Genomic DNA, 24957 nt, shown 5'->3' with positions numbered 1-24957 from the left:
CTGTATCCAGATAAGACCATATTATACCAGACAAGACCAGTCACCAGACCATTCAATCAATATCAGACAACACACAATTAACCTGTATCTAGATAAGACAATATCAGACCAGACAAGACAAGTCAACAGACCATTCAATCCATATCAGACAACACACAATTAACCTGTATCCAGATAAGACCATATTATACCAGACAAGACCAGTCACCAGACCATTCAATCAATATCAGACAACACACAATTAACCTGTATCTAGATAAGACAATATCAGACCAGACAAGACAAGTCAACAGACCATTCAATCCATATCAGACAACACACAATTAACCTGTATCCAGATAAGACCATATTATACCAGACAAGACAAGTCAACAGACCATTCAATCCATATCAGACAACACACAATTAACCTGTGTCCAGATAAGACCATATTATACCAGACAAGACCAGTCACCAGACCATTCAATCCATATCAGACAACACACAATTAACCTGTATCCAGATAAGACCATATTATACCAGACAAGACCAGTCACCAGACCATTCAATCCATATCAGACAACACACCATTAACCTGTATCTAGATAAGACAATATCAGACCAGACAAGACAAGTCAACAGACCATTCAATCCATATCAGACAACACACAATTAACCTGTATCCAGATAAGACCATATTATACCAGACAAGACCAGTCACCAGACCATTCAATCCATATCAGACAACACACAATTAACCTGTATCTAGATAAGACAATATCAGACCAGACAAGACAAGTCAACAGACCATTCAATCCATATCAGACAACACACAATTAACCTGTATCCAGATAAGACCATATTATACCAGACAAGACAAGTCACCAGACCATTCAATCAATATCAGATAACACACAATTAACCTGTATCCTGACAATACCATATTAGACCCAGTCACAAGACCAGTCAACAGACCATTCAATCAATATCAGATAACACACAATCAACCTGTATCCAGATAAGACCATATTACACCAGACAAGACCAGTCAACAGACCATTCCATCCATATCAGACAACACACAATTAACCTGTATCCAGATAAGACCATATCAGACCAGACAAGACCAGTCACCAGACCATTCCATCCGAAGAAAGTGCGACAAAAATCTGTCACATTGTTTACTTATAAGTGAAGATGTACTTACTGTTACAACGATCCTGGCATTGTGCCAAAGAGCTGAAGCTGTTGGCACTTCCAAAGCAACCACCATAGTTATATGCCACACACTGCAAAGTGGTAGAATCAAAGCGAACCCTGGACAGAGTACCGGTGCACGGCCCAGCGTCTTCTGGTTGAACGCAGGTATCAACTAGAAAGTACAGGAAAATATATCATTTCAATCTTTAAAGATATAACCCTTTACAAAAGGTCACTTTCAATCTTAAAAGAAACAACCATTTACATAGAGGTCACTTTCATTCTTGAAAGATACAACCCTTTACAAAGAGGTCACTTTCAATCTTAAAAGGTACAACCCTTTACAAAGACGTCACTTTCAATCTTAAAAGGTACAACCCTTGACAAAGAGGTCACTTTTAATCTTGAAAGATACAATCGTTTACAAAGAGATCACTTTGAATCATAAAAGATACAACCCTTTACAAAGAGGTCACTTTCAATCTTATAAGATACCTTTAACAAAGAGGTCACTTTCTATCTTGAAAGATACAACTGTTTGCAAAGAGGTCACTTTCAATCTTAAAAGATACAACCCTTGACAATTAGGTCACTTTCAATTTTAACAGGTATAACCCTTTACAAAGAGGTCACTTTCAATCTTAAAAGAATGACCTTTTACAAAGAAATCACTTTTAATCTTAAAAGAAACAAGTCTTTACAAAGATGCCATTTTCAAGGATGAAATGTATCCATGTTAGTAGTAACTGGCTATTTGGAATGAGTCAGCCAAGCTGGTAGGAATCAAAAATTCACTTTCGCATTCTGCAGATGGCAACACTAATATATGGGCCACCTCCTACACCTAGTGTTACTATCAATACAGTGTTTGCCATGGTAGGATAGTGTTTAAAAACATTCACCTTGAGGGGAAATGTGATACTACGTTGCCTCCTGAATAGATATGTGAACGGCACGCCGTTCAATAAAGCATTCCATCAATAACTTTGATCATTTATTTATGCTTCATAATCAAGTCTTTAGGAGAATACACAAACTTCATGTTGATCAATACCCTTAAGGTTTGAAATTTATTTGATAAAGTTTGCAGCAAGTTTCAATCAGGCTAATCAAACCAAGAATGGAGGGGTTCACCTTAATATTGCTAGGTTTCTATGTCCTATGCAAGACACATATATAGCACGACTCCCTTAATGTCATCTAGCTTATATCGAATACTGACCAACACATCGATTTTCACATTCCGCTTGAGAAGTAAATCTGTTCGGGTTGCCTTCACAGCCATTATATGTGAACTGTTGACAGACCCCCATGTCAGATCTGTACCCCCAGACAGAGGTAGGAGTACCACAGGACCCAGCATCCATAGGAAACGCACAAACATCTGTGTCTGTAAAACAAAGGGTTTAGTTACATGTAAAGTGGTTTCAAAATGATCTTTATAATGAAACATAATGTTGGAATTTCACTGAAACATCCATAGTAAACGCACAAACATTTGTTGTAAAACAAAGGTTTTAATTAAATGTAAAGTGGTTTCAAAATAATCTTTATATGACAAATAATTGTGGAATTTCACTGAAACATTCTTAGTAAATGCACAAACATCTGTGTCTGTAAAACAAAGTGTTTAATTAAATGTAAATTGGTTTCAAAATAATCTTCATTATGACATATAATGTTGGAATTTCACTGAAACATCCGCAGCAAATGCACAAACATATGTTGTCAAACAAAGGGTTAAATTAATTAATTGTAAAGTGGTTTCAAAATGATCTTTATATGACATATAATGTTGAAACTTCACTGAAACAGTGAATCTGTATCCTGCTTACAAAATACCAATGGGTGTAAAAATGGGAGCATTCAATCAATGGCTATTAGGGGTAGTGATTCTCACAAATGATTATTTTAATCTTTAATGCTACTTGATGCAGTGTTCATGCAATAAACAAACAACAATAGTAGTAATTACCAGCATTGTTTTTATCAATGTTATTATTTATTCCTGCTCTCCTGTACCATTGTTATCATTCATCAGGTTGAAAGATAATTTTTAGTCAGAATTTTAGTCTTCACAATAATAATAATAATATACAGTTCTTATAAAGCGCAAAACACATTAAAAACATCTCGACGGGCTTGATATGTTATAGTCCCCTCGGCCACGCAAAAAGGAGAATGTTCTGAGTGCTAGTATGACAGTCGTTACTCCGGTTTTAAAGATATTCAGCTTGAACGTTATCAGGACATTCTAGGTGCAGTAGAACCTGGTGCTAAAGTTGTGTGGAGACAGGTAAGCGAAGAGCGACGTAATTACTCCGGTATCAAGATATTTGGCTTTTACTAAATCTATTGAAATCTACATTAAGTCTAACAGTGCAGGCCTTATTGTTACTGCTAGTGTATTGGTTCAATAAATTTGAAAGAGCTTCGACCCAAAAAATGTTCTTTTTAATAAAATATACTGAGCACCTTGGGTGACATACCATTTTTCCTTGCCAAAATTCTAATACATCCGAAATGATGGTTTTTATCGAGTCCATCAAAGTCTATGTTTTTCTTATATTGTTTTTGTTATGCATCTGAGGATCTCTTTGTTAGACTCAGGTGTTAGGATATGGTTAAACTAATGGTCACTGTGTTAGACTAAGCAGGCCAGCCGCTCTTATTAATAAGCCTGAGATGTTTCAAAGTATCATTTTTATCAAACAGAAAAAACTGGTCAATAGAAAACTAGCCTGATACGAGTGGTTTTCTTTTACAGGGTTTCTTTTGTGTTTTTATTAAAGTTTCATCTAAATTCAATTTTCTGCCTTTAATTACTTCCATAAAGTCTCTTACTTATACAACGTTCTTGACAAGCCAGTTCCGAGTCAAAACGGTTCTGTGTGCCATGACATCCTCCATAGTTGAGGCTGGTACACGAGAGAGTGTTAGGATCGTAACTGAATCGAGTGAGAACACTGGTGCAGGGACCAGTACTTGACGGCCTGGCACAAATATCAACTAGAAAAAAAATGAAAAAATGAGAAAGTTTAGCCCATTTCTGATATGTAAACACTTACCATCATGTTATCTACAAGATAAAAATCAAATAGGAGTTAACCAGTGAAGGCATTGTCATTGTTGTCTCCCTGTAATTATGTAAGCAGCAGAAAGCGAAAGGGAAGTTAAAATGAGATTTGAAAACCCAGAAACGATTGACTAAAGATACAACAAAGTGATTTTAGGAATTCACATTCTGTGCTAGTCAACCAATGTTTCCAATTATTTTCTTTTCTCTGCAATTATTTTAACAGTGGTTTGACTGTGGGTTTTCTTTTTCCAAACTAATGAGATAACTCAAGTTTTATCAATTACTCATTTAAGGGCAACAATATCGTTACAAACAGTTTTTTCTACTTTCAAAAAAAAAAAAAAAAATTTAGGCTTGAGGGTAAAAGAAGAAGTTTGTGCTACTATGACTCGTTAACCACAAAATAAATGGAAATGAAATGAATAGTTTTATAATTGTAATCTGTTTGCCTTGAGTTCATCAATAAATTGGTGTAAAGTATTAAAGCAAAAAAAATCAGAATAATTACTCTCGCAAGTCTGTTGGCATCCCAATAGTGTAGTAAACATATTAGCATTTCCACCGCAACCAGTGTAGGTGAAGGCCTCACACTGTCCTGTAACTGTATTGAATGCAAACCTCGCCATATTTCCTCCACAGGTTCCAGCCTCTATGGTCTGACTGCAGGTAGGAACTGTAAGATCATAAGTAGATGAAAAGATGGTTAAAACCCCCAAAACACTAAACAGTGCCTTGAAGATCAAGCAGCTTAGATTTTGAAAACTCATAGGACTTCACATTAATCTGATATATGCAGGCCTCAGCTATATGCCATTATTATACACTGCCTCTTATGTCTAGCCCTACTCTATTAATTTGTATACTAACCATTTAAAAAAAATCATGTTTCCACCCAAAGCAGTGTTCTTGAAGATCAAATGTAACCTGTCATCACGTAATTATATGAAGGAGGCAGATCTTATATACTTATAGGGTGTGAAGACAAAGAAACTTCTTATGCCGGTAATCTGACCTAGTTTCAAATGAGGTGTAACAGAAGAGTTAGACACCACCATCGATCCCAGAAAAAAAAAACACAGCATGCTACCGTCAGTAATTAGACACTAGTGTCAATACATACAGCTATGGTCAATACCCACAACACAGTGTACATAGCAGCGTGGACATCTCAGGTCTAGATAAAAGATAACAAGGTATCACGTTTCATTACTGTACCGTCTGCATTTTGTAGCGACAAGAAGAAAACGTCATTTGCAAGCAACGGAAAGTTTAACTTTTTCAGAGCGTGGCACAAGGTTTGGGGCAAGTCTTCAATGCCTTTAACTAGAGAAGTACTTACCGACACTTCAAGTAATTGTATCAAGGAGGCAGATCATATAATTAACTAGAGAGGTACTTACCGACACATCGCTGTTGACATTCAGCCTCTGTGGTGAAGATGTTTCCAGTGATCCCACAATCGTTAAGAGTCTGGAACTGCACACAAGTACCCAGTGTAGGATTGTAACCAAATGCAGTATCAGAACCAGAACAGACGGAGAAGCTCTGGGCACAGACATCCACTGATCATAGAGAATGACAAGAAGGCCATCACTGTTATAATTGTCTTAAAATTGTTTGAAAATTACCCATGTAAATCTAGAGCTGAGCATTGTAAATTCACTAGGGCAGAGCCCTAAATCAAGAAGACCATTACCCCAAATTCACAAGGTCAGGGTCCTGAATTCAGAAGACCAGTCCCCTGAATTTACAAGGCCAGGGCACTAACTGAAGAAGACTGGTCCTCTAAATTACCAGGCCAGGGCCCTAAATTTAAATGCCTAATGCTCGCGACTTAGAACCTCAAATCAACAAAGTGGTTTACATAAATAGCAGAATGCTCTAAACTGAATATAACCAAGAGGATACAGCCAATCAAGTGCAGGGGGGAGGGGGGGGGGGGGTGTTTAGGTTGGATTCTGCACTATACAAGACTAATTATTTTTGAATCCAGAATTAACTGAAATGTAGAGATGATTAAATGCTACAAAGGAACCCAATCTAAGCACCAAAGGAATGAACTGACAGTAACATACTGAAATTCTTTCAATTTCTCCAAGAACAAAGATAATTTGGCCCAATATATATAGCTTAAGTACAAGGACTCCACATAATATTACTCTATTAATGCCTTATATTCGTAATGGCGAACTTTCTCAGTTGCCATTACATCCATGTCCACCTATTTATAACTTTTTTGCTCCCAAGTAAGAAGAGCAGACGAGGAAGAGGATTTTGACATTTTCCAAGATACTAACCCAGACAACGCTGGTTACATTCAGCAGCGGTGGCAAAGTTATTGGTGTTTCCCCCACAGCCTCCGTAGGTAAAAGTCGTACAGATTCCTAAGACTTGGTTGTAGGCAAACCTTGTAACAGTGTCTGAACAGGGTCCAACATCCATGGTCTGTGAACAAGCGTCACCGATGATCGGTGCTATGTGAAACAAAAGGGGAGGAGATGAGGGGGTATCATGAAATGAGTTAGTGACAGGCTACACAAATAAACTGACACTAATCTGATGGACACAATAATGTATGGAAGTCCATATCATTACTGCTATTAAATACCATGGCAATATTCTGTCCCAATCCTGAAATATGGTTGTCATGTTGTAATTAGGAATATAACCCCCCCCCGCCCACCACCTTGCACACCCCTCCCTTTCAGTCTGTTGGACCAAAACCTGGAAAATTTACCCCAGACTTCAAGTCCCCCTTTAGGAGCTGTTAATGCACTCACTACTTTCCAATCTCAATAAATATGATTTAATCATTTTCAACTCTATGGACAGTGTGCTTGCTTTCATATTTTAGACAGTGTGCCTATAAACAGAGTTTTCTAAAGAGATGTTACACCTGCCTTTGTCAAAATTAAGTATCAATCATTATTAGTCATTTTTATGATTGAGCTCTTCTTCGACCAATGGCCAACCTGTCAGAAGCATACAACAAGACAATCCATAGTGCTATCACAGCTTCACACCATAGACTTTGCAAATCACTCAGGATTTGGTCAGATCTGAATTGTCAACCACATCATCAGGTCTCATAATCAGTTCTTTGGCTTTATTTAATTTGACTAATTAATCAAGAGATGAGCGGGAGGTGAAATTATCAGATAAAATGTGAAATTAATTTATGTAGTTAAGTTTGCCTTTCACAGTTTCAGAGTAGAGTCAGTCGGTGTAGGCTTCCTAGCCTACCATATAATAGTCCACTACTGAGGGTGAGAAACTGTCATCCTGCATCATATTGATTTGAGCTGCCAGGATATTATAAGAGATGAAAACCAAACCAGTAGAAGCCACAAAATTACTATGGTAAAGGCTCTCCACAAGTAGATCTTGCTAATCCTGCAAAATTTTTTGGGGGGATAAAAGTAACAATTTCTCTTGTGGCACTATTTTGAGCAACTACATTGTAAGACCACATTGTAACATAACATACCATATCATCCCACTTATCTGATGGAAAGACTGGGCTACTCACTCTCACAGGTTCCTTGACACTGGGCTAAAGTAGAAAAACTATTTCCACCTCCCAGACAACCACCATATGAAAACGACTGACAGCTCATGTCCACGGAGTTGAAGGAGAATCTTTGCAGATTGGCAGAGCATGGACCGGTATCTTCAGGCTGATCACATATAATCGCTGCAAAGAAGGAGACAAAGGTGAAAGTGAAATCAGTTCAGTAGATAGTGGAACCAAGTTGGCGAACTCGTCTGCAATGGTGTGGAACAGCTTGCCATCTCATATACGTGCAATAACTAACGTGAATACTTTCAAGAAAAATCTGAAAAATTCATTTGTTTAGTTTATTTTGATAATAATTGTCCTTGTTTTAGGCTGTTATACTAGTTCTTATCCTGTTTTATTGTGTATTAACATTGTTAGGGCGTTTCTGTTTTTTTAATGATTCATGCTATTTTTTCACTGTTTTAAGGTTTACTATTTTTTGTTTCGTTTCATTCATAGATTTAGGTGATATGTCCAGCGCCTTGAGTTTGTTAACATTGTAAGGCGCTTTATAAATCTAATTTATTATTATTATTATTATTATTGAGTGAATCCCAAATGCTAGTGTGATGGGTTTAAACGTCTTAAGCCCACCCCCCCCTTCCCCATAGAAAATTATCCTTCATGAGGTAAGAGTAAGGAGAGAAGCTTTAATCTTCTTTAAACAGGAATTCCATTAAAGGGTGGAGGAAAGGAATTGTCATTTTGTTTCCAAGTTTTTCCAAAGTTCTGCATGGGTATGTTTTGTATAAATCTCTTCAGGTGTATTCTCACCTTCACATCTGGCCTGACATTCAGCTTGACTAGCAAATCTGTTTGGATTTCCCAGACAGCCAGTGTATATAAACTGTTGGCAGCTACTGGTAGCAGTATTGTATCCCCAGACAGCCATGGAAAGTGAACAACGACCAGGATCGCGGGGCAGAGAACAAACATCGGCTGCGAAGCAACGAGAAGAGAGGGAGAAAATGAACGATTGGCTTTACTCGGGATATTTTAAGGATCTGTATAAAACTGTAGTTGACAAATGAAATGACTAAAGTAAAAGTCAAATAGAGGTAGCGAGAAAAAATACAGTAGAGTATTAGGGTGTACAAGAAAGTAGAGCTAAGCTTTGTAGGGTATATAATGTAAAGTAACATATAGTAGAGTAATGTAAGTTAAGACAATAGTATATAATATAGAGTTCATTACAACAGTTCATTACAAAAGGAGAGAAAAATAGAGTCAATAACAATACAGCAAAATAAGAGTAATTTACACTGTAGTTGTAAAGAATAGAGTTAAGCATATCAAATTATACTTCAGTATTAGAATAGAGTTACAATACAGGAAAATAGAGTTGATTACACTGCAGTTGTAAAGAATAGAGTAATGCATAGCAAATCATACTTCAGCATTAGAATAGAGTTACAATACAGGAAAATAGAGTAATTTACACTGCAGTTGTTAAGAATAGAGTAATGCATAGCAAATTATACTTCAGTATTAGAATAGAGTGACAATACAGGAAAATAGAGTAATTTACACTGCAGTTGTTAAGAATAGTGTAATGCATAGCAAATCATACTTCAGCATTAGAATAGAGTTACAATACAGCAAAATAAGAGTAATTTACACTGTAGTTGTAAAGAATAGAGTAATGCTGCATAGAAAATATACTGCAGCATTAGAATAGAGTTACAACACAGGAAAATAGAGTAATTTACTCTGCAGTTGTAAAGAATAGAGCAATGCATATCAAATTACAGTCCTATAGAATAGAGTTACAATACAGGAAAATAAGAGTACTTTACACTGCAGTTGTAAAGAATAGAGTAATGCATAGCAAATTACAGTACTATAGAAGAGAGTTACAATACAGGAAAATAGAGTAATTTACACTGCAGTTGTATAAAGAGTAACGCATAGCAAATTGAACTACGGAAAAATATTGAAAAGAGTTACAATACAGTGATTCAGAGTAAATATAATGTATAGAGTCAATTAACAGTTCATTACTGAAAAGAGACACGCCAAAGGGGGGGCGGTGGTGGAAGGGGTCCTAGCAGTACAAAATACGGCACAATGCAATCGTATCCAGTTTCATCAGTGTAATTACAGCACAGTTTTTTTTTTTTTTTTTTTTAAATGTTTCAGAACTGTTAAGAACAGCCTCAGCCCAGTATTAATTAAAGGTGATAGCCAGCGTCCTTCAGAACCCTCGACATCTTTGGAGGCAGTGTCATCACAACCAGGAAACTCTTGCCATCAACCCCAGAAAATATCAGTTTTCTTCAATTAATAAATTTCATTCTTAAAACTTGCTCTCATAGAAGAGCTTAAAATCTTGGTCAGAATAGTGAACAAACAGCATGGCCCCAACTGGTGACTGACTGCTTCACTCAGTGTAACAATATATATACAAGTCCTTGGAAGCGAGAGCAGCAGTACCCGATGTAGTGTGTTTACAACTTACTCACTTACTAAAACTTACTAAATACTCTAAATACTAAGAAAATGACCCTTCAATCTCTTAGAAAAAAGGCCAAATAATCACTGGACTAATTTCTGTTGCTCATGTACACTACAGACCTACAGTTGTAGAGAGGTTATGCAAATAAGGTAGCCCACTGGCTCTACATCCTGTGTCTAGAAAATTGAGCGAACAAAGGGAAGGGGAACAAGAGGATGACAGAGTTCACCCATGGAGAGCCAAACAGGCAAAAATTTCACTTTTAATACCACATTACAAACGAGAGAAAAAAAAATTATTTAAGAGAATACATAGTTATAGATGGTATCATCCACTGCAATCAGTATGAATAAATAATGAAACCTTCATAATTAATGGTAAATAATAACATAATGAATGTACCTGTTAGTATGTAAAACTGTCGCTCTCTGCATGCTGATAGCATTGACTGTGTGTGGTATGAGACCTGTGCACAAATTCTGACCTAACTTGATAAACGTTTCAAAACAATTCTCGGCTAAATATTCCTTTAAATTTCCCTGTCATTTATCGTCACTTACCATTACATCTTGCTTGACACTCTGCGCTATTTCCAAATGAGTTTGCGTTCCCCAGACAACCACCGTAGAGGAATGTTTGGCAGACACCGATCAAAGGGTTAAACCTGACCCTGTTAGTGAACACACCACACGGCCCTGAGGCTTGAGGCTGGGTGCAGACATCGTCTAAATTATTTTTGTGGATAAAAATGGAATTATGTAAATTACAACTTCTGATTCACCTGAAACCTAGACGAGCTAACAACAACCCTGCGCACTCTTGATCCCAAGAAAGCTTTGCATTCATTAGATAATGACCAGAAGAAAAAACTCTTTAATGGTTACAAAATTCTCATTTATTTAGGCTTTTTTTATACTTTTTTAGACTTCTTCCAAATTCTAGTCCTCGGTCATCCCTCATATTCCTTGCTATTCTTTTGTTTCTATATTTCAAATATTTTATTAAAATTCTGCAATTTTACACATTTTCTGCTTTTTGATTACACAAGGGACAGTATAATAGCCAGTCCCATTAACAAATATGGGAGCAAACATGAAACACTTATATTGTAATTCTCCTGATGCTGTGACCATTCACTGGCTGAACAGTTACAGAATGAGTCATGGTTTTTACTCACTTGTCTACTAACTCACTAACCATGATACAGACATGAAACACTTATATTGTAATTCTCCTGATGCTGTGACCATTCACTGGCTGAACACTTACAGAATGAGTCATGGTTTTTACTCACTTGTCTACTCACTCGCTTACCATGATACAAACATGAAACACTTATATTGTAATTCTCCTGATGCTGTGACCATTCACTGGCTGAACAGTTGCAGAATGAGTCATGGTTTTTACTCACTTGTCTTCTCACTAGCTTACCATGATACAAACATGAAACACTTATATTGTAATTCTCCTGATGCTGTGACCATTCACTGGCTGAACAGTTACAGAATGAGTCATGGTTTTTACTCACTTGTCTACTCACTAGCTTACCATGATACAAACATGAAACACTTATATTGTAATTTTCCTGATGCTGTGACCATTACTAGCTGATGAACAGTTACAGAATGAGTCATGGTGTTTACTCACTTGTCTACTCACTAGCTTACCATGATACAAACATGAAACACTTATATTATAGTTCTCCTAATGCTTCTTTTTACTCAATTAACTACTCACTTGCTTCACCATGATGGTGTCACACACTCTACAAGTTTAGACAAACATTCAAAGTCAATGTCCTCACAGGAATCGGGTACTAGTTAGTAAAGAACTGCAAGATTTCCTAAATTGTTATAAAGTGGGTGCATCAATGCAATCAAATTTGATAATTCCTTCTTTCTAGCATGGTAGATGGGGATGGGGAGGAAGGGAGTAACTCTCGAAAGCAGTCACAAAAATGTGATAATTTTACCTCTGCAATTCTGTCGGCATTCGGTAAGGCTATTGAATCTGTTGGCGGTCCCAGCGCAGCCACTGTAGCTAAACGACTGACAATCGCCGGTCGCAGGGTTAAATCCAAACCTCTGCAGTGTGCCTGCACACGTTCCTATCCTGATGGCTTGACTACAAACAGGGGCTGTCAAAAAAAATAAAGAGATATTACAAACTTCTGTTCTTAACATCTTTTTTCTTTAACTCTTGAGAGATATTTGTTCGAGTGGAGAGTAAGACAAAGCCAAACATCTCATTAGCTACAATGGCTACATTTTAGGCTTCAATTTATGACATTTAGCTACAATTAACTAGCATTCAGAAAGAAACAGAATACTCAAAGAAGTAGCCACAAGCCCTTTTTTACTTATCTATGAGACTGACAAAGCTGCATGGATGACTAGTGATTACTGTTATTTTACACGGGAAGGACAGTGCAAGGACTGATCACATGAGTTCCTGATGAAAAGAGTACGATAGTCGTGAAGAGACAGGTATGGCATCTCTTGACATTAGCTTGTTCCTACCTGTACAACGTGCCCTGCACTCTGCTTCTGTGAGGAAGACGTTCCCGCTATCTTGACAGTTGTCGTAACTGAGCGACACGCAGTCCCCAACGTTAACGTCGAAACCAAACACGGTCTCCGCGCCAGGGCAGGTAGGGAGCGGTTGGGCACAGACATCCCCTAGAAAATTAAAAAAAGAAATTAACTTTCCAGTAGATTTCGACATAGCACCCTTACAACTGTTCTTTCCATTTCATCAGAAACTTGACCGAAACCGTTAAATCTGCCCCAAAAAGTTAAACGTACCAAATTTTTGTAAGGCTTTGACATTTGTATCCTAGGAGCCTTGTCTATAGCAGTTGACAAAGCCAAAACACAGGAAACAACTTAAATACACAGATGGGACCAAACATTCAATTGGAACACTGAACAATGAATGTGATCAACCAAAAAGTTTGTTAAAGGGGGGGGGGTGGGGACACAAATCCATGCTCCATCATCTATAGCTCATACAGTGACAGAGATGTTTGTGAAGAACAACTCTGACAATGGTATCATCATTAGGTCAGGTATTAGAGTTCCACATTTTACGATTCAGCATTTACAAACACTCATCTCCATTACACAAAAAAAGAGATGGTAATAAATAAATTAAAACCAAACTGAAGCAATGAAGCAAGTGTGACTCGACGATATCATATTTATACTTGATCAAGTTTTCTCCAGCCTTGTGTAAGAAGAAGCAACATTAGATCTATGATACCTCCCAAACGGACATACAACCAGTGACGGAGCTAGGGGTATTGGTCAGGGGGGTCGAGAATGGTTTGTAGGGACGCTTTTGACACTATCTGGTACGAAACATTTTTGAGTAAAGATACTCCCTAGATCGGCGGAAATTACCCTTTTCGGGCCTTGCTAATTTGTAGATAAACGAAGAATAAATAGGTGTCATCGCCAACAAAATGTGACAAATGTCAATAGGTAGATGAGAGCGCAATAAAAAAGTCAATAATCGCGAATAAGTAAAAGTGGTAAAAAGCTGAAAAGGGCGCCATCAGGCCATTTGAGTCCGTCAGGGGGCATTCGCCCCCCCCCCCCCGACTGTATGGACGCTCCGCCACTGCATACAACTATTCTTAATAGTTTGTGGACGTTGTCCATGACGGTCATCTCTGTCACATAGATCAATAAGGAGTGGTTGGGTTTTGAGTCTAATTAAAGTTTCTTCCCTCTTTGGAATATTAAAAGTGAAGTTTGTCTGAGTGATGAACACAAAATGGGATTGGACATCAGGAATCTTATATCCTGCTTCAACATGTGATTGGACATCAGGAATCCTATATACTACTTCTAGATTTATAAGCACTCAGGACTTACAGACCTGCATCGTAACAAGAATGGAAAAGCAAAAGGAAACATCATTGAGATATCAAAAGAATACTAACTGATACAACGCTGGCTGCAGGCATCAGCAGTAGCAAAGTTATTGCTGTTTCCCCCACAGCCTCCGAAGATGAAAGAGTTGCAGGTTTCTGTGAGTGGGTCGTAGGCAAACCTTGTTATGGTGTCGGTACAAGGTCCAACAGACACGGCCAGAGAACAGGGATCACCCTCAGGGGGTGTCACTATATAAACAAAGTAGAAAAAAAATTAGAGAAAAGGGGCATGGGGGTAGCGGCGGGGGAAACCTCTAAGAATTTTTTTTCGAAGAGCGATCAAAAGCTGACGGGATATCGTAATATAATTCCGAGACACACTTTTATGTTTGATTACATCATTCGAGATGTGGAGTTACATTGATATTACATTACTTAAAGCTTGTCATATTTGATTAAAAATTGCAGACATTTATGACTGTTTTTAACAAGGTAATTTCAAACAAGTAAACCAGAAAGCGGACACGTTTGGTGGGTATACGATGCCTAAACGTATTCATAGTGTGGTATTAAGCCATGCATGTTAATATTAATCAAGTTGTGCACACCAAAACGCATAGGATTATCTAAGGACTAATGCGATAACATATAAAGGAAGGTACCATGAATCAGTTGTCATGGTGACAAACTTTAAGTCTGTCTAGTGAATAAAGTATAACCAGAAAGCCCAGTTGGCTTTGTGATTCCTTGCCATACAATGCGCTCAACATTCAAAAAATTATCTGGCTAATGTTGAGTAAGTGAGCTAAATTTGTCCAAGAATTAAGTGAGAGCCAGAAAAGATCAGAGATTTCCAGTTCTTATTTGTAGCACTCCTTCATGGGCATCAACCAATTACATTCACTGGTAAGGATTTTACAGTATGGAATTTCTATTCCAAAATGTGTCAATATCCAGAAAGAACATTCTTCTAAAATATGGACAAAGCAAGAGTCATGTAGTATAAAAAAAAATCACAGAGAAAATGGTCAATTCTGAGCAAATTTCAGATAACCAGTTGACTCCTAATTGAGGCAATTTTTGCCCACTTGAGATAACCTGTTGACCCCTTGATGCTCAGAGGATGAAAACTGCTAACATCAGTTCAGTGCAGGTTTAAAGCAACACTCTCAAAACAGATTTAATATTTTCTTGGATGATTGTATGTTTTGGTGAAGTCCTATAGAGACCCTTCACATCACTAAACTGAACTGAATTTGACCAAAAAAATGTTCATACAAAGAAAATTTTAGCATTGGAGAAATTCACAGATTATTTGTAGCTTTACTTTTGGAGTTATCGTGTTTATTATGTTTTCAGACTTTCACACCTGTGGACTTCATATGACCTTTGACCTGTACCAATTGCAGTTTAGGGTTCTTGAACTCACCAAGCTGGATCAACCTCTTGGTATGACATTGATTCAACCTGTGTTTGTTGAGATATCGTGTTAACAAGCTGTGTTGCATATAGGTAATTCCATGTCAATTCCGTGTATGATTGGAACACCATGAAATAAGCATATTCTGAAAATTTTCAGCATTGCTTTACATTTGGCCGATTTATTACACTTTGAAATTCCGCAATTTTGTTGCCACCGTGGCTATTTGGCATTTTTCTAGGGCACATCATGGGGCATTTACCTACTAAGCATGATAATAACTCAACTTGTGCTTCTTGAGATATCGGGTTTACAAGCTGGCCGTCACATACACAAAAACACACACGCACGCACGCCAGCACGATTGCAAAGATAACCATAGCCTTCGGCATCATAACCAAAACTTCAGCTAGACCTGCGAAATGTTAGGTATCAATCATCTTGTTTTTGCCCAACCCTGAAAGATATGCATGATGCTTTTAAAGAGCATAATGGAATAACTTTTAAGGTTCTAAACTTACCTCCACACTCTACTTGACATTCAGTCAACGATTGGAAATTATTGCCTCCACCCAAGCAACCTCCGTAGAAGAACTGGTCACAACTTGAGGTAGCTGAGTTGAAGATGAATCTGGGCTGAGAAGCAGCGCAGGGTCCTACATCTTCAGGCTGGGAGCAGACATTGGCTGTGAGTGAAGAGAGAGAAAGAGAATGGTGCCATGGAACCTCTATACCGGCACACACCATGTACCTTACGGACAACATAACAAACCGACTCCAACTCTCGCTCGCCTCGCATTCTAAATGTAAATCTACTAGCTTTGTTGAAGAGCTGAATCCATCACATGACACAGTGAAGTCTGACTAATTCCATTTGGATAAATGCCAACAGAAGATCAATTTGAAAATAAAACAGAGGGAGTATTAATGCATGTCATTTTACAGTTCCCTACGTGTTTATGGTGGTGTGGGAGGTGTAATATTCTTGACGATAATGAGTGCAAGAGATGATTCAAAGAGGAGTTGTTTTTGCTTTGACTTACTGTATTCAGAGTGTCTCATTATACACACTCATTGTTCTTTAATAACTGCTTCTACTAACATGCGTCATATGTCATATACAAACATTCCTAAGAGTGACCACAGCCCCAGGCTTCTTAGGGTTGGTTGGTGGTTACAATAACAGCACAGATTGTGGTTGCTAAAGGGTGGTGTAAAATACAATAATGTAGAATGAGTACAATATGTTACAGGAGGGGTGTAGGGGGAGAGGTGTAGGAGTGGATTTTATATATCTCACCTTCACATCTGGCCTGACATTCCGCTTGACTACCAAACCTGTTTGGATTTCCCAAACACCCAGTGTATACAAACTCCTGGCACACATTTGTGAGGGTGTTGTAGCCCCAAGCTGCGATGCTGAGTGAACAGGCACCGGGATCCAGTGGGAGGGAACACGTGTTGACTGCGGTGGTGAAAGAAAAGAAGGAGAAAATGATCACAAGGGGGTGATGTGACAGACACATTTTGCAACTAACTTAAACTGGATGGGTGTCAGGTAAGGTACCAACTGAGCCAGAGGTGAACATTTATGATATTTTGACCTTTAACCTGCCTTTTTTTTTATATCAAAGTTACTGTTAGGATGTACGACTTTACAGTATTCTGCATATATTTATGCATTATGTTTCAATTACAAGATTTGACAAGTTTATATATTACAGAAACAGGCTTCCTATGGTCCTGTCAAGACAATGTTTCTGTTCCCTTTGTAAAATACTGCATTGTTTCTTCTAATTAATTACTTAAATGCAAACCTAACAAATATTATTTCAAACTGGATGTGGTATCTCAGATAGTTAAAAAACTGATGCATGTGCATGTTTGTTAAATCGTTCAACGATGTCACTATTACAGAAAACTGCATTAAACTAATATCCTACCTGTTATTGGGGTTACTGAGGATTCACAACAAGGAATCGAGGGTGCTATTTTTGACACAGGTATTAAAATAAAGACAAACTTCACTTATGATCACTTATGAAATGGTTTCAAAAGAATATCAAGATCTGGCATCATGACAGAAAATGGACACTTTCACGACTGGAATTTAGTGTGAGTATCTGGTATTTTTCAAATGAATGTGTGCTGCACATCTCTGAGAATTACTTTGTAAAGCTTTTACCTGCAAAAACAGAACATTTTCAATAGATTTTCACTATGCATCATGCTGTTCTTCCCCTCATTAAAGGGTGTGAAGACTCGCGCAAAAAGAAACGTCTAATGCCGGTAATCTGACCTAGTTTCGCTACTAGTGATGGACATCTCAGGTCCAGCTAAAGATAACAAGGTATCACGTTTCATTACTGTCTGCATTTTTGTAGCGACAAGCAGAAAACTTCACTTGCAAGCAACGGAAAGTTAACTTTTCCAGAGCGCGGCACGCGGTTTGGGGAGGTTTAAGACTCACCAGAACATCTATTCTCACAGTCGTTGAAAGTAGCGAAGACGTTCTCGCTGCCGAGGCAGCCACTGTACTGGAACGTTTCACAACCGGCCGTAACCGGATTATATCTGAACCGGAGCTGAGACAGGCCGCAAGGTCCTCCATCCTGAGCCTGTGCACAGATATCGACTGTGACAGAACCAGAAAAGAAGGAGACAACAGTTAATCTCACATCACCATACACACAAGAATAAAGATTCCCTAGATTAGATTAGATTAGATTCCCTAGATTAATTCTTCCTTCTTTATACCGACTGGTTAGCCTAGTGGTTAGAGCATCCCTCTTATCTGCCGGAAGGTTCAGGGTTCGACTCCGGGCCGAGTCATACCAAAGACTTTAAAAATGGGACCTACTGCCATCTTGCTTGGTGCTCAGCATATAAGTACGGAGTGGGGGAATATGTGTGTCTCATCGGTAAATACCATTTAGCGCCCTTTGTGGCAGCTATCGTGTATAGTCCACAGTGACTTGAGAACGGTTGTGGAATGATAAGAGACGGTTGGTTATAGGCACTGGGCCATGAGCATCTTCGGACAGATATCGACGCAATACAAAGTGTACACATTATTATTATTATTCATGAAGTTTTGCATAAAAGTTCAAAACTGGTACACAACATCGACTTTTGCATCTCCTTTCACCTTTTTTAAACTTTTTAAAATTTGTTCCTAGTTTGCTGAAGTTGGCCCACCCCACTCCCAACCCTCCTCCAAATATTAGGGGAATAAATTTGGCTGCTTACAGCTTCGGGTAGATACTTTGAGAAATATTTGCTTTTTCGACATGGTAGAAAGGTGGCAAGAATAGAGATAACTTTTCAAACCGATAAAAAGTAATTTGGAGATTTTTTGAAAGTTAAACAACGAATCGATCGATGGATGAACTGTTCGACCAAACAAACCATCAGGAGCGGTCCTACATGTACACTTTTCTCATAAATATAAATGGGCTTCTACCGGCTTACGACGACTCTCTCATTTTTTGTTACCTATGTTTATTAATGTACGTTAGTCAATGACGATGACATGTAAATGCAAGGATTACAAACGTCTGCTTTACCTTGGCAAGTCTGTTGACATTCATTCAGAGTGTTGAATCTGTTTGCAGTCCCTCCACATCCACTGTAGAGTAAGCTCACACACTGACCCAGGTTTTCATTGTAAGCAAACCTCTGTAATTGTCCAGTACATGTTCCAACAGAGAGGGCCTGACTGCAAATGGGAGCTAAAGATAATAGACAAATAGAAAAATTCGCTGATTAACAAGATATCGAATATATATATATATATATATATATGATTGTACAGATATATATATATATATATATATCTGTACAATCATAACACTTGGGTAATCCGCCCTCAATGACATTTATACAAGGCTAATTTATACGCATTCACACCAGTAGAATCACTGTAGTCAAGTGGTACAGACTTCTGTACAAGACAAGTGGTCTGTGACACAAGATTCAGGGGTTTGATTCCAACCTTCGTCTGATGAGTCCCAAAAGGACGAAACCGGTCGTGAAGTGGAATTTTTCTGGTGTGTTGATCTTTATTTATTTATTATATATCTGTCATACCACTTGCTACACGTTAATTTCTTATTTACGGCTTGGCTTGTCTATAATGAGTGGTTATGTCTGTGTAAATTGTCAGATTCAAAGTACCAGAGGTGCACTCTGTACAATCATGACACTTGGGTAATCCGTTGATAAAACAGGGAAAACTTGAGCTTCTCAAGAATTCTTCCACCATGCCGTTTGCAGTTTGTGATGAAAAAGTATGGGAGGACTTTTTGCTTTGGCCTTATTTCCAATTCATTGCCAAAGAACCAAAATTTACCAAAAATTCACCTATTGCTGACATGATTGTAGGCTCATATCATCACGGAGAGAGATAAAAATTAATTCTGATACATGCTCATCAATTTAACTATTTTCTTCGCGACAGAAATGCAACGTATAAATTCTGCTTACTCATGCACCGTTGACGACACTCTTGTATCGTTTGAAACAAGTTTCCACTGGCTTGACAGCCATTATAGGAGAATGCTATACAATCCCCTGCAGTAGGGCTGTAACCAAACCTGGTCTCTGCACCAGCACAGTCTGTGATTGGTTGAGCACAGACGTCGACTGTAGCAATGAATTCAAAAGATGCACGAAGTGAATATTCATACATGATACAAACATCAACAAAGACCACATAAAAACAGTTCTTGAGAGTCTAAAGGAAAATATTTCTCATAATGTGAAGCAAACCCCCCCCCTCCCCCAGGAAAGCAAGACTGGTATATTAGTGATGTCATTAAACAGTGAGCCAAAGACAGGGTGCTGACTTAACTGTAAACACATGGTAGAGTAGAGCTTCACAATTAATTGTCAGATTTTTACTTCTTCTCTGGACCTTCTTAAGCTATACAGCTTCTTTCTGACATTTCATTACAAATCTCCTCAGTTTATGCGGCTTAACTTTCGATATTATCAAGTATTTGTCTTTTTTCGACTGTGAATACTACACGCATATCAAGTAATCTTTGACAATACTTGCCCACGCATCGTTGGTTACAATCAGCAGCTGTTTGAAAGTTGTTGAAGTTCCCTCCGCAACCACCGAAGGTGAATACCTGGCAGGCGCCCGTGCTAGGGTTGTAGGCAAACCTATTCAAGTTTTCATTGCAGGAACCCACATCCAAAGGCTGTGAGCAAACATCTCCCACCGTATCGACTGCAGGTAAACATGAAGGCCTAAAGATTGAAGGCTACAGACATCCAAATCATATGACGTGTATATTAAACAAATTCTCTAAAACTCTCTGTACATAAATCTACAACCGTTAAGTGGTACTGTTGACACGACTACACAAAACGTACCGAGAAAAATAAAAAATTTCATGCCTGAATCCTAAAAGCTGTATTTATCTAAAATTCTGACAATTTCTGTGAACACACCTGTGACACGTACCACATAAAATGGGTCCTGTGAGCAAGATTACAAAATTGTGTAGAGCTTGAAATAAGCATCAGCACAAATGGCAAATTATTAAGTGGACACACAGTTTGCTGCTCATAACACCTCCTCTTTACCCCCTCCCCACCCCTCCCCCTGCCATAAATACACTCACAAACCACATTCCTCCTTAACACAAACTTTGAGAGTTTATTCCGAAAAGAGAGTTTGTAACAAATATTGTGGGACACAAAATTCTGATACTGAGTCAAGCAACAATTTTAGCAAATTCGACATAGGTGAACATTAGCTGCTGGTTATTTATAAAGTGCCCTTGTTTGTTTATAATTTTTGTAACTTTTGTAGCTATTCTTTGATCCCCCACCCTCCCCAAAATTTAATCAAGCCATATTAAGAATGGCAAAAGTCAAAATCAGTTCTGCAAACAGTCTATGATTCCACCCTACCATTCCAAGCTAACACTATCTTGTGCCGATAGAACTTTCGCCTGTTACTTCTGACCTTAGGGCTCAGATACAGATTTAGCCATTTCTCTCTACTTGCTTTTTGGAAATGATAATTAAGTAATAGAATCTGTTTTAAGTTATATCATAGTTATCAAGTGATTGAAAGACTCCAATTTGTTGTATAAAACTCAGGTGTTCAGATGCACTGGATTGTTTTTTTTTCCGGGGGGGGGTGGGGAGTGTTATTGTTTTGTTATGGTCTTATTGTCCTATTGTATGAAATTGTGTATTTTGCTTTGTTGTACTTTGATTGGTCTCTTTCTCTGTATTTTAGGGAGTGAAGTACCCCGTCAAGCCCGCAAGGGTTTTTTGTTCCGCTTCCTTCACTTCATGTATTATTCACTACCATTTCATGTTATTTGTAAACGTTTAAATGCATGTTGTGAAAAACAAATAAATGAAATGAAATGAAATATATACATACCGACACAGACAGCCTGGCATACGGACAAGAGGTCAAACCTATTCCCTCCTCCGAGACAACCCCCAAAGGAAAATTGTTCACAACTGTTAAGATCCGAATTGTAGCTGAAACTTGGAAGGGATGCAGAACATGGCCCTGTGTCTTGAGGTTGGGAGCAAACACTAACTGTAAAAAAGATAATGATAAAAAAAATTATGAGAAAATGATGTAACAAAGAGAGAAGATTCAACATCTCCTCAAGAAACTTGGAAGACTAAAGTTGTTACTATCTCAGAGCAGAACAACCATCAACCACAGACATACCGAGCTACAACAAATAAGAGCAGATTCAACAATCTCAAGGATGGCTTGTCCAATAAGAAACTGATGTCCAACTTCAGCCCTCTCCTACCTTCTCCTGCTGTATTGCATGCAAGAAGTAAAAATTATAGGTTACCTTGACAACGTGCTTCGCATTCTGCCTGGGTGGCAAACCTGTTTGGGTTACCCAGACAACCACTGTAAGTGAACCGCTGGCATTGGCTGGTTACATCATTGTATCTCCAGACAGATAGAAAGAAACTACAGCTGCCGATGGCCATTGGTAGAGTACACAAATCAACTGGTAGAACCAAAGAGATAGAAAAGCAGATTAATACAGAAAGCAATAATCACTTGATAATGCACATAATGTGTGGGATGAGTATCCAACATCTGCTTACCATGCACAGGTGTAGGTGCAACTCACTAGCTTCAACAATGATATGTGAACTATGGGAAGTATAATGAAATACCTTTAACATGCATTTCAAACCAATTTTGGAAGGCAGATGGCCCTGAAATTTGGCCAAATTAAAGGAGCATTTTCCCCCTTCACACACAAATGTATCACACAATTCCATTATTGACCCTAGTTCTGGAATATAACATAATTATAATAATCAGAAATGTTATCACAACATTAATCCTTTGTCCCTCCACTGTTTATCTCCTACCTCTTCTCTTCCCCTGTTGGTTTCTTTCTTTCTTCTCTCCATCCCTTGTCTACTAATCCCCTTACATCTATCTTTTTGTGTTCACCATGCTCATTAACCTGTCTGTATTCTGTGCGGATTTTTTTTCCCTTCTGTTACTTGTCATTTAGCCTCTGAAGAAGATCCTGCTAGGATCGAAACGTCAGGCCAACTTACTTTTAAACATTAATCCATAATATATAAACATGGAAAACATTTCGAGCCGTCAAACATAGCATTCACTGGAAAGAACGATAATAGGTAAATATCATATGAGTTCACAATGAAAACAAGTTGCTAAATATTGAACAATAACTCACCATTACATCTGGTCTGGCAGAGTTCCATGCTTTGGAAGATGTTAGCACTTCCAAGACATCCACTGTAGAGGAAGGACTCACAGAGGGCGGTGGAGGGGTTAAATCGGAACCGCGGTTGGAAGAGGCCGCAAGGTCCAGAATCGTGAGTCTGCGCACAGATGTCAACTGCAAGAAGTAGGAACAGAAATAGCCATCGGCGATGTCATCGAGGTGTTAATGAAATGAGTAACCTCGATTAAAAATCAAGCCACAGGAAAAACACAATACACGTGAACAAGCTAGATGACTTGGAAACAAATGGAATAAATGGGAACACATTTCAACGATATCCGCACATATGTGTACTACTGTGTCAGAGGTACAAGTTGCTTAAAGGTTTTTAAAAAAGGAACAAAAAGATCCATTTTCATGATATTTATTAGTTCAAAGATCGTTAAGCCAGAAGAGCGGTATTCTTGAATCTCAAATCCCTAATCACTAAACTTCAGAATGTCCAACGCACCTCTGCTCGCATCATTGTCATGTTTGTAAGGAGTATGACTCTATCACATCGGAACTCATTGCTCTTCACTGGCTCCCTATACAACAGCGCATTAAATTCAAAGTTCTTCTTCTTGTGTACAAAGCTCACCATAAACAGTCGCCATCCTACATATCTGACTTACTACAGCTGCAAGCACCACGCAGACAGCTTAGATCATATATATCTTCTCCTCACTTTATCGTGCCCAGAACCCGTGCTGTGTCATTTGCAGATCGCTCAATCTCCTGCTATGGACCAAAAGAGTGGAACACTCTTCCAAATCACATCAAGGATGCTCAAACTATTCATATTTTCAAGAAACTGCTCAAATGTTATCTTTTTCAGGATTGTATTTAATTTCATGTCTTGAGCGCCTTTGAACAACTTTTGTTGATTTTGGCGCTATATAAATGTCTTCTGATTGATTGATTGATGTTCCGTTGCCATCGTGTAGGGAATATACGACACGGCTATTGTAGAAAGTTGAAAGTGTGGTAAAAAGAATGCGATGGAAAACTTTCTTCTTCCTGAACTCAGACACCGACACAGAAGAGGCTAGCAGTGGAGACGAACCCAACAGTGACGATTTTTATGGATTTAAATCCAGGCGAGCGCTCCTGCAAATTGAAGAAGTGATAGGATTCGGACAAGACATGCTGGACATAGTGGAAAACATCAAGTTTCGAAAAGTAAACGACGACTTCCAAACAAGGCTCACAGAAGACGTGAAGAAAATCAACCCCTCCAAAAGGATCTTCGTCCCAGCAGACAAGACAAGGAACTTCTACGAGATGGACAAACCGAAATATGAGAAGTTACTCTCGGAGAATATAACCAAGAAATACAAGATCGCGGACAGCAAAACAGTCCAAGATATTGAGAAAGAATGCGCAAAAATCTCTGAGAAACTGAGCATTAGCGACAGAAGACCCAACACAGCCGTACGCCCTGCCTTTGTCACTGTCAAGGACCACAAAGAGAACTTCCCGAACAGTGTAAAATGTAGACTCATCAACCCCACGAAAGCTGAAATAGGGAGTGCAAGTAAGAAAATCCTTGACAGGGTAAATACCGACATCCGACGAAAAACAGAAGTAAACCAATGGAGAAACACCTCATCTGTCCTCAAATGGTTCACCTAGCT

General features: G+C 38.4%; 1 protein-coding gene across 6 annotated transcripts in view; it reads right to left on the bottom strand.

The window, feature by feature from the left end:
• Positions 1 to 24957, bottom strand: part of LOC139966844 (uncharacterized) — an 84409-nt gene that overhangs the window by 5519 nt on the left and 53933 nt on the right. For 5 of the 6 annotated variants that reach the window (XM_071970254.1, XM_071970258.1, XM_071970256.1 and 2 more), the window contains 21 exons: positions 23291 to 23455; positions 22415 to 22579; positions 21979 to 22143; positions 20629 to 20805; positions 20055 to 20213; positions 19136 to 19300; positions 18040 to 18204; positions 16870 to 17034; positions 16091 to 16255; positions 14219 to 14398; positions 12792 to 12950; positions 12245 to 12409; positions 10833 to 10997; positions 8592 to 8756; positions 7788 to 7952; positions 6556 to 6732; positions 5659 to 5820; positions 4767 to 4931; positions 4024 to 4188; positions 2402 to 2569; positions 1187 to 1351 (listed from right to left, as the gene is read on the bottom strand). In XM_071970254.1, coding sequence (XP_071826355.1) covers positions 1187 to 1351; positions 2402 to 2569; positions 4024 to 4188; positions 4767 to 4931; positions 5659 to 5820; positions 6556 to 6732; positions 7788 to 7952; positions 8592 to 8756; positions 10833 to 10997; positions 12245 to 12409; positions 12792 to 12950; positions 14219 to 14398; positions 16091 to 16255; positions 16870 to 17034; positions 18040 to 18204; positions 19136 to 19300; positions 20055 to 20213; positions 20629 to 20805; positions 21979 to 22143; positions 22415 to 22579; positions 23291 to 23455 — 3492 coding nt within the window. Of the gene's footprint in view, positions 1 to 1186; positions 1352 to 2401; positions 2570 to 2629; positions 2794 to 4023; positions 4189 to 4766; positions 4932 to 5658; positions 5821 to 6555; positions 6733 to 7787; positions 7953 to 8591; positions 8757 to 10832; positions 10998 to 12244; positions 12410 to 12791; positions 12951 to 14218; positions 14399 to 16090; positions 16256 to 16869; positions 17035 to 18039; positions 18205 to 19135; positions 19301 to 20054; positions 20214 to 20628; positions 20806 to 21978; positions 22144 to 22414; positions 22580 to 23290; positions 23456 to 24957 lie in introns of those variants that run through there. The other variant, XM_071970259.1, reaches the window with a different exon arrangement.

This window comes from Apostichopus japonicus, chromosome 4 (genome assembly GCF_037975245.1).
Source record: "Apostichopus japonicus isolate 1M-3 chromosome 4, ASM3797524v1, whole genome shotgun sequence".
Taxonomy (NCBI): domain Eukaryota; kingdom Metazoa; phylum Echinodermata; class Holothuroidea; order Aspidochirotida; family Stichopodidae; genus Apostichopus; species Apostichopus japonicus.
This window is presented reverse-complemented; position numbering and strand designations above follow the sequence as displayed.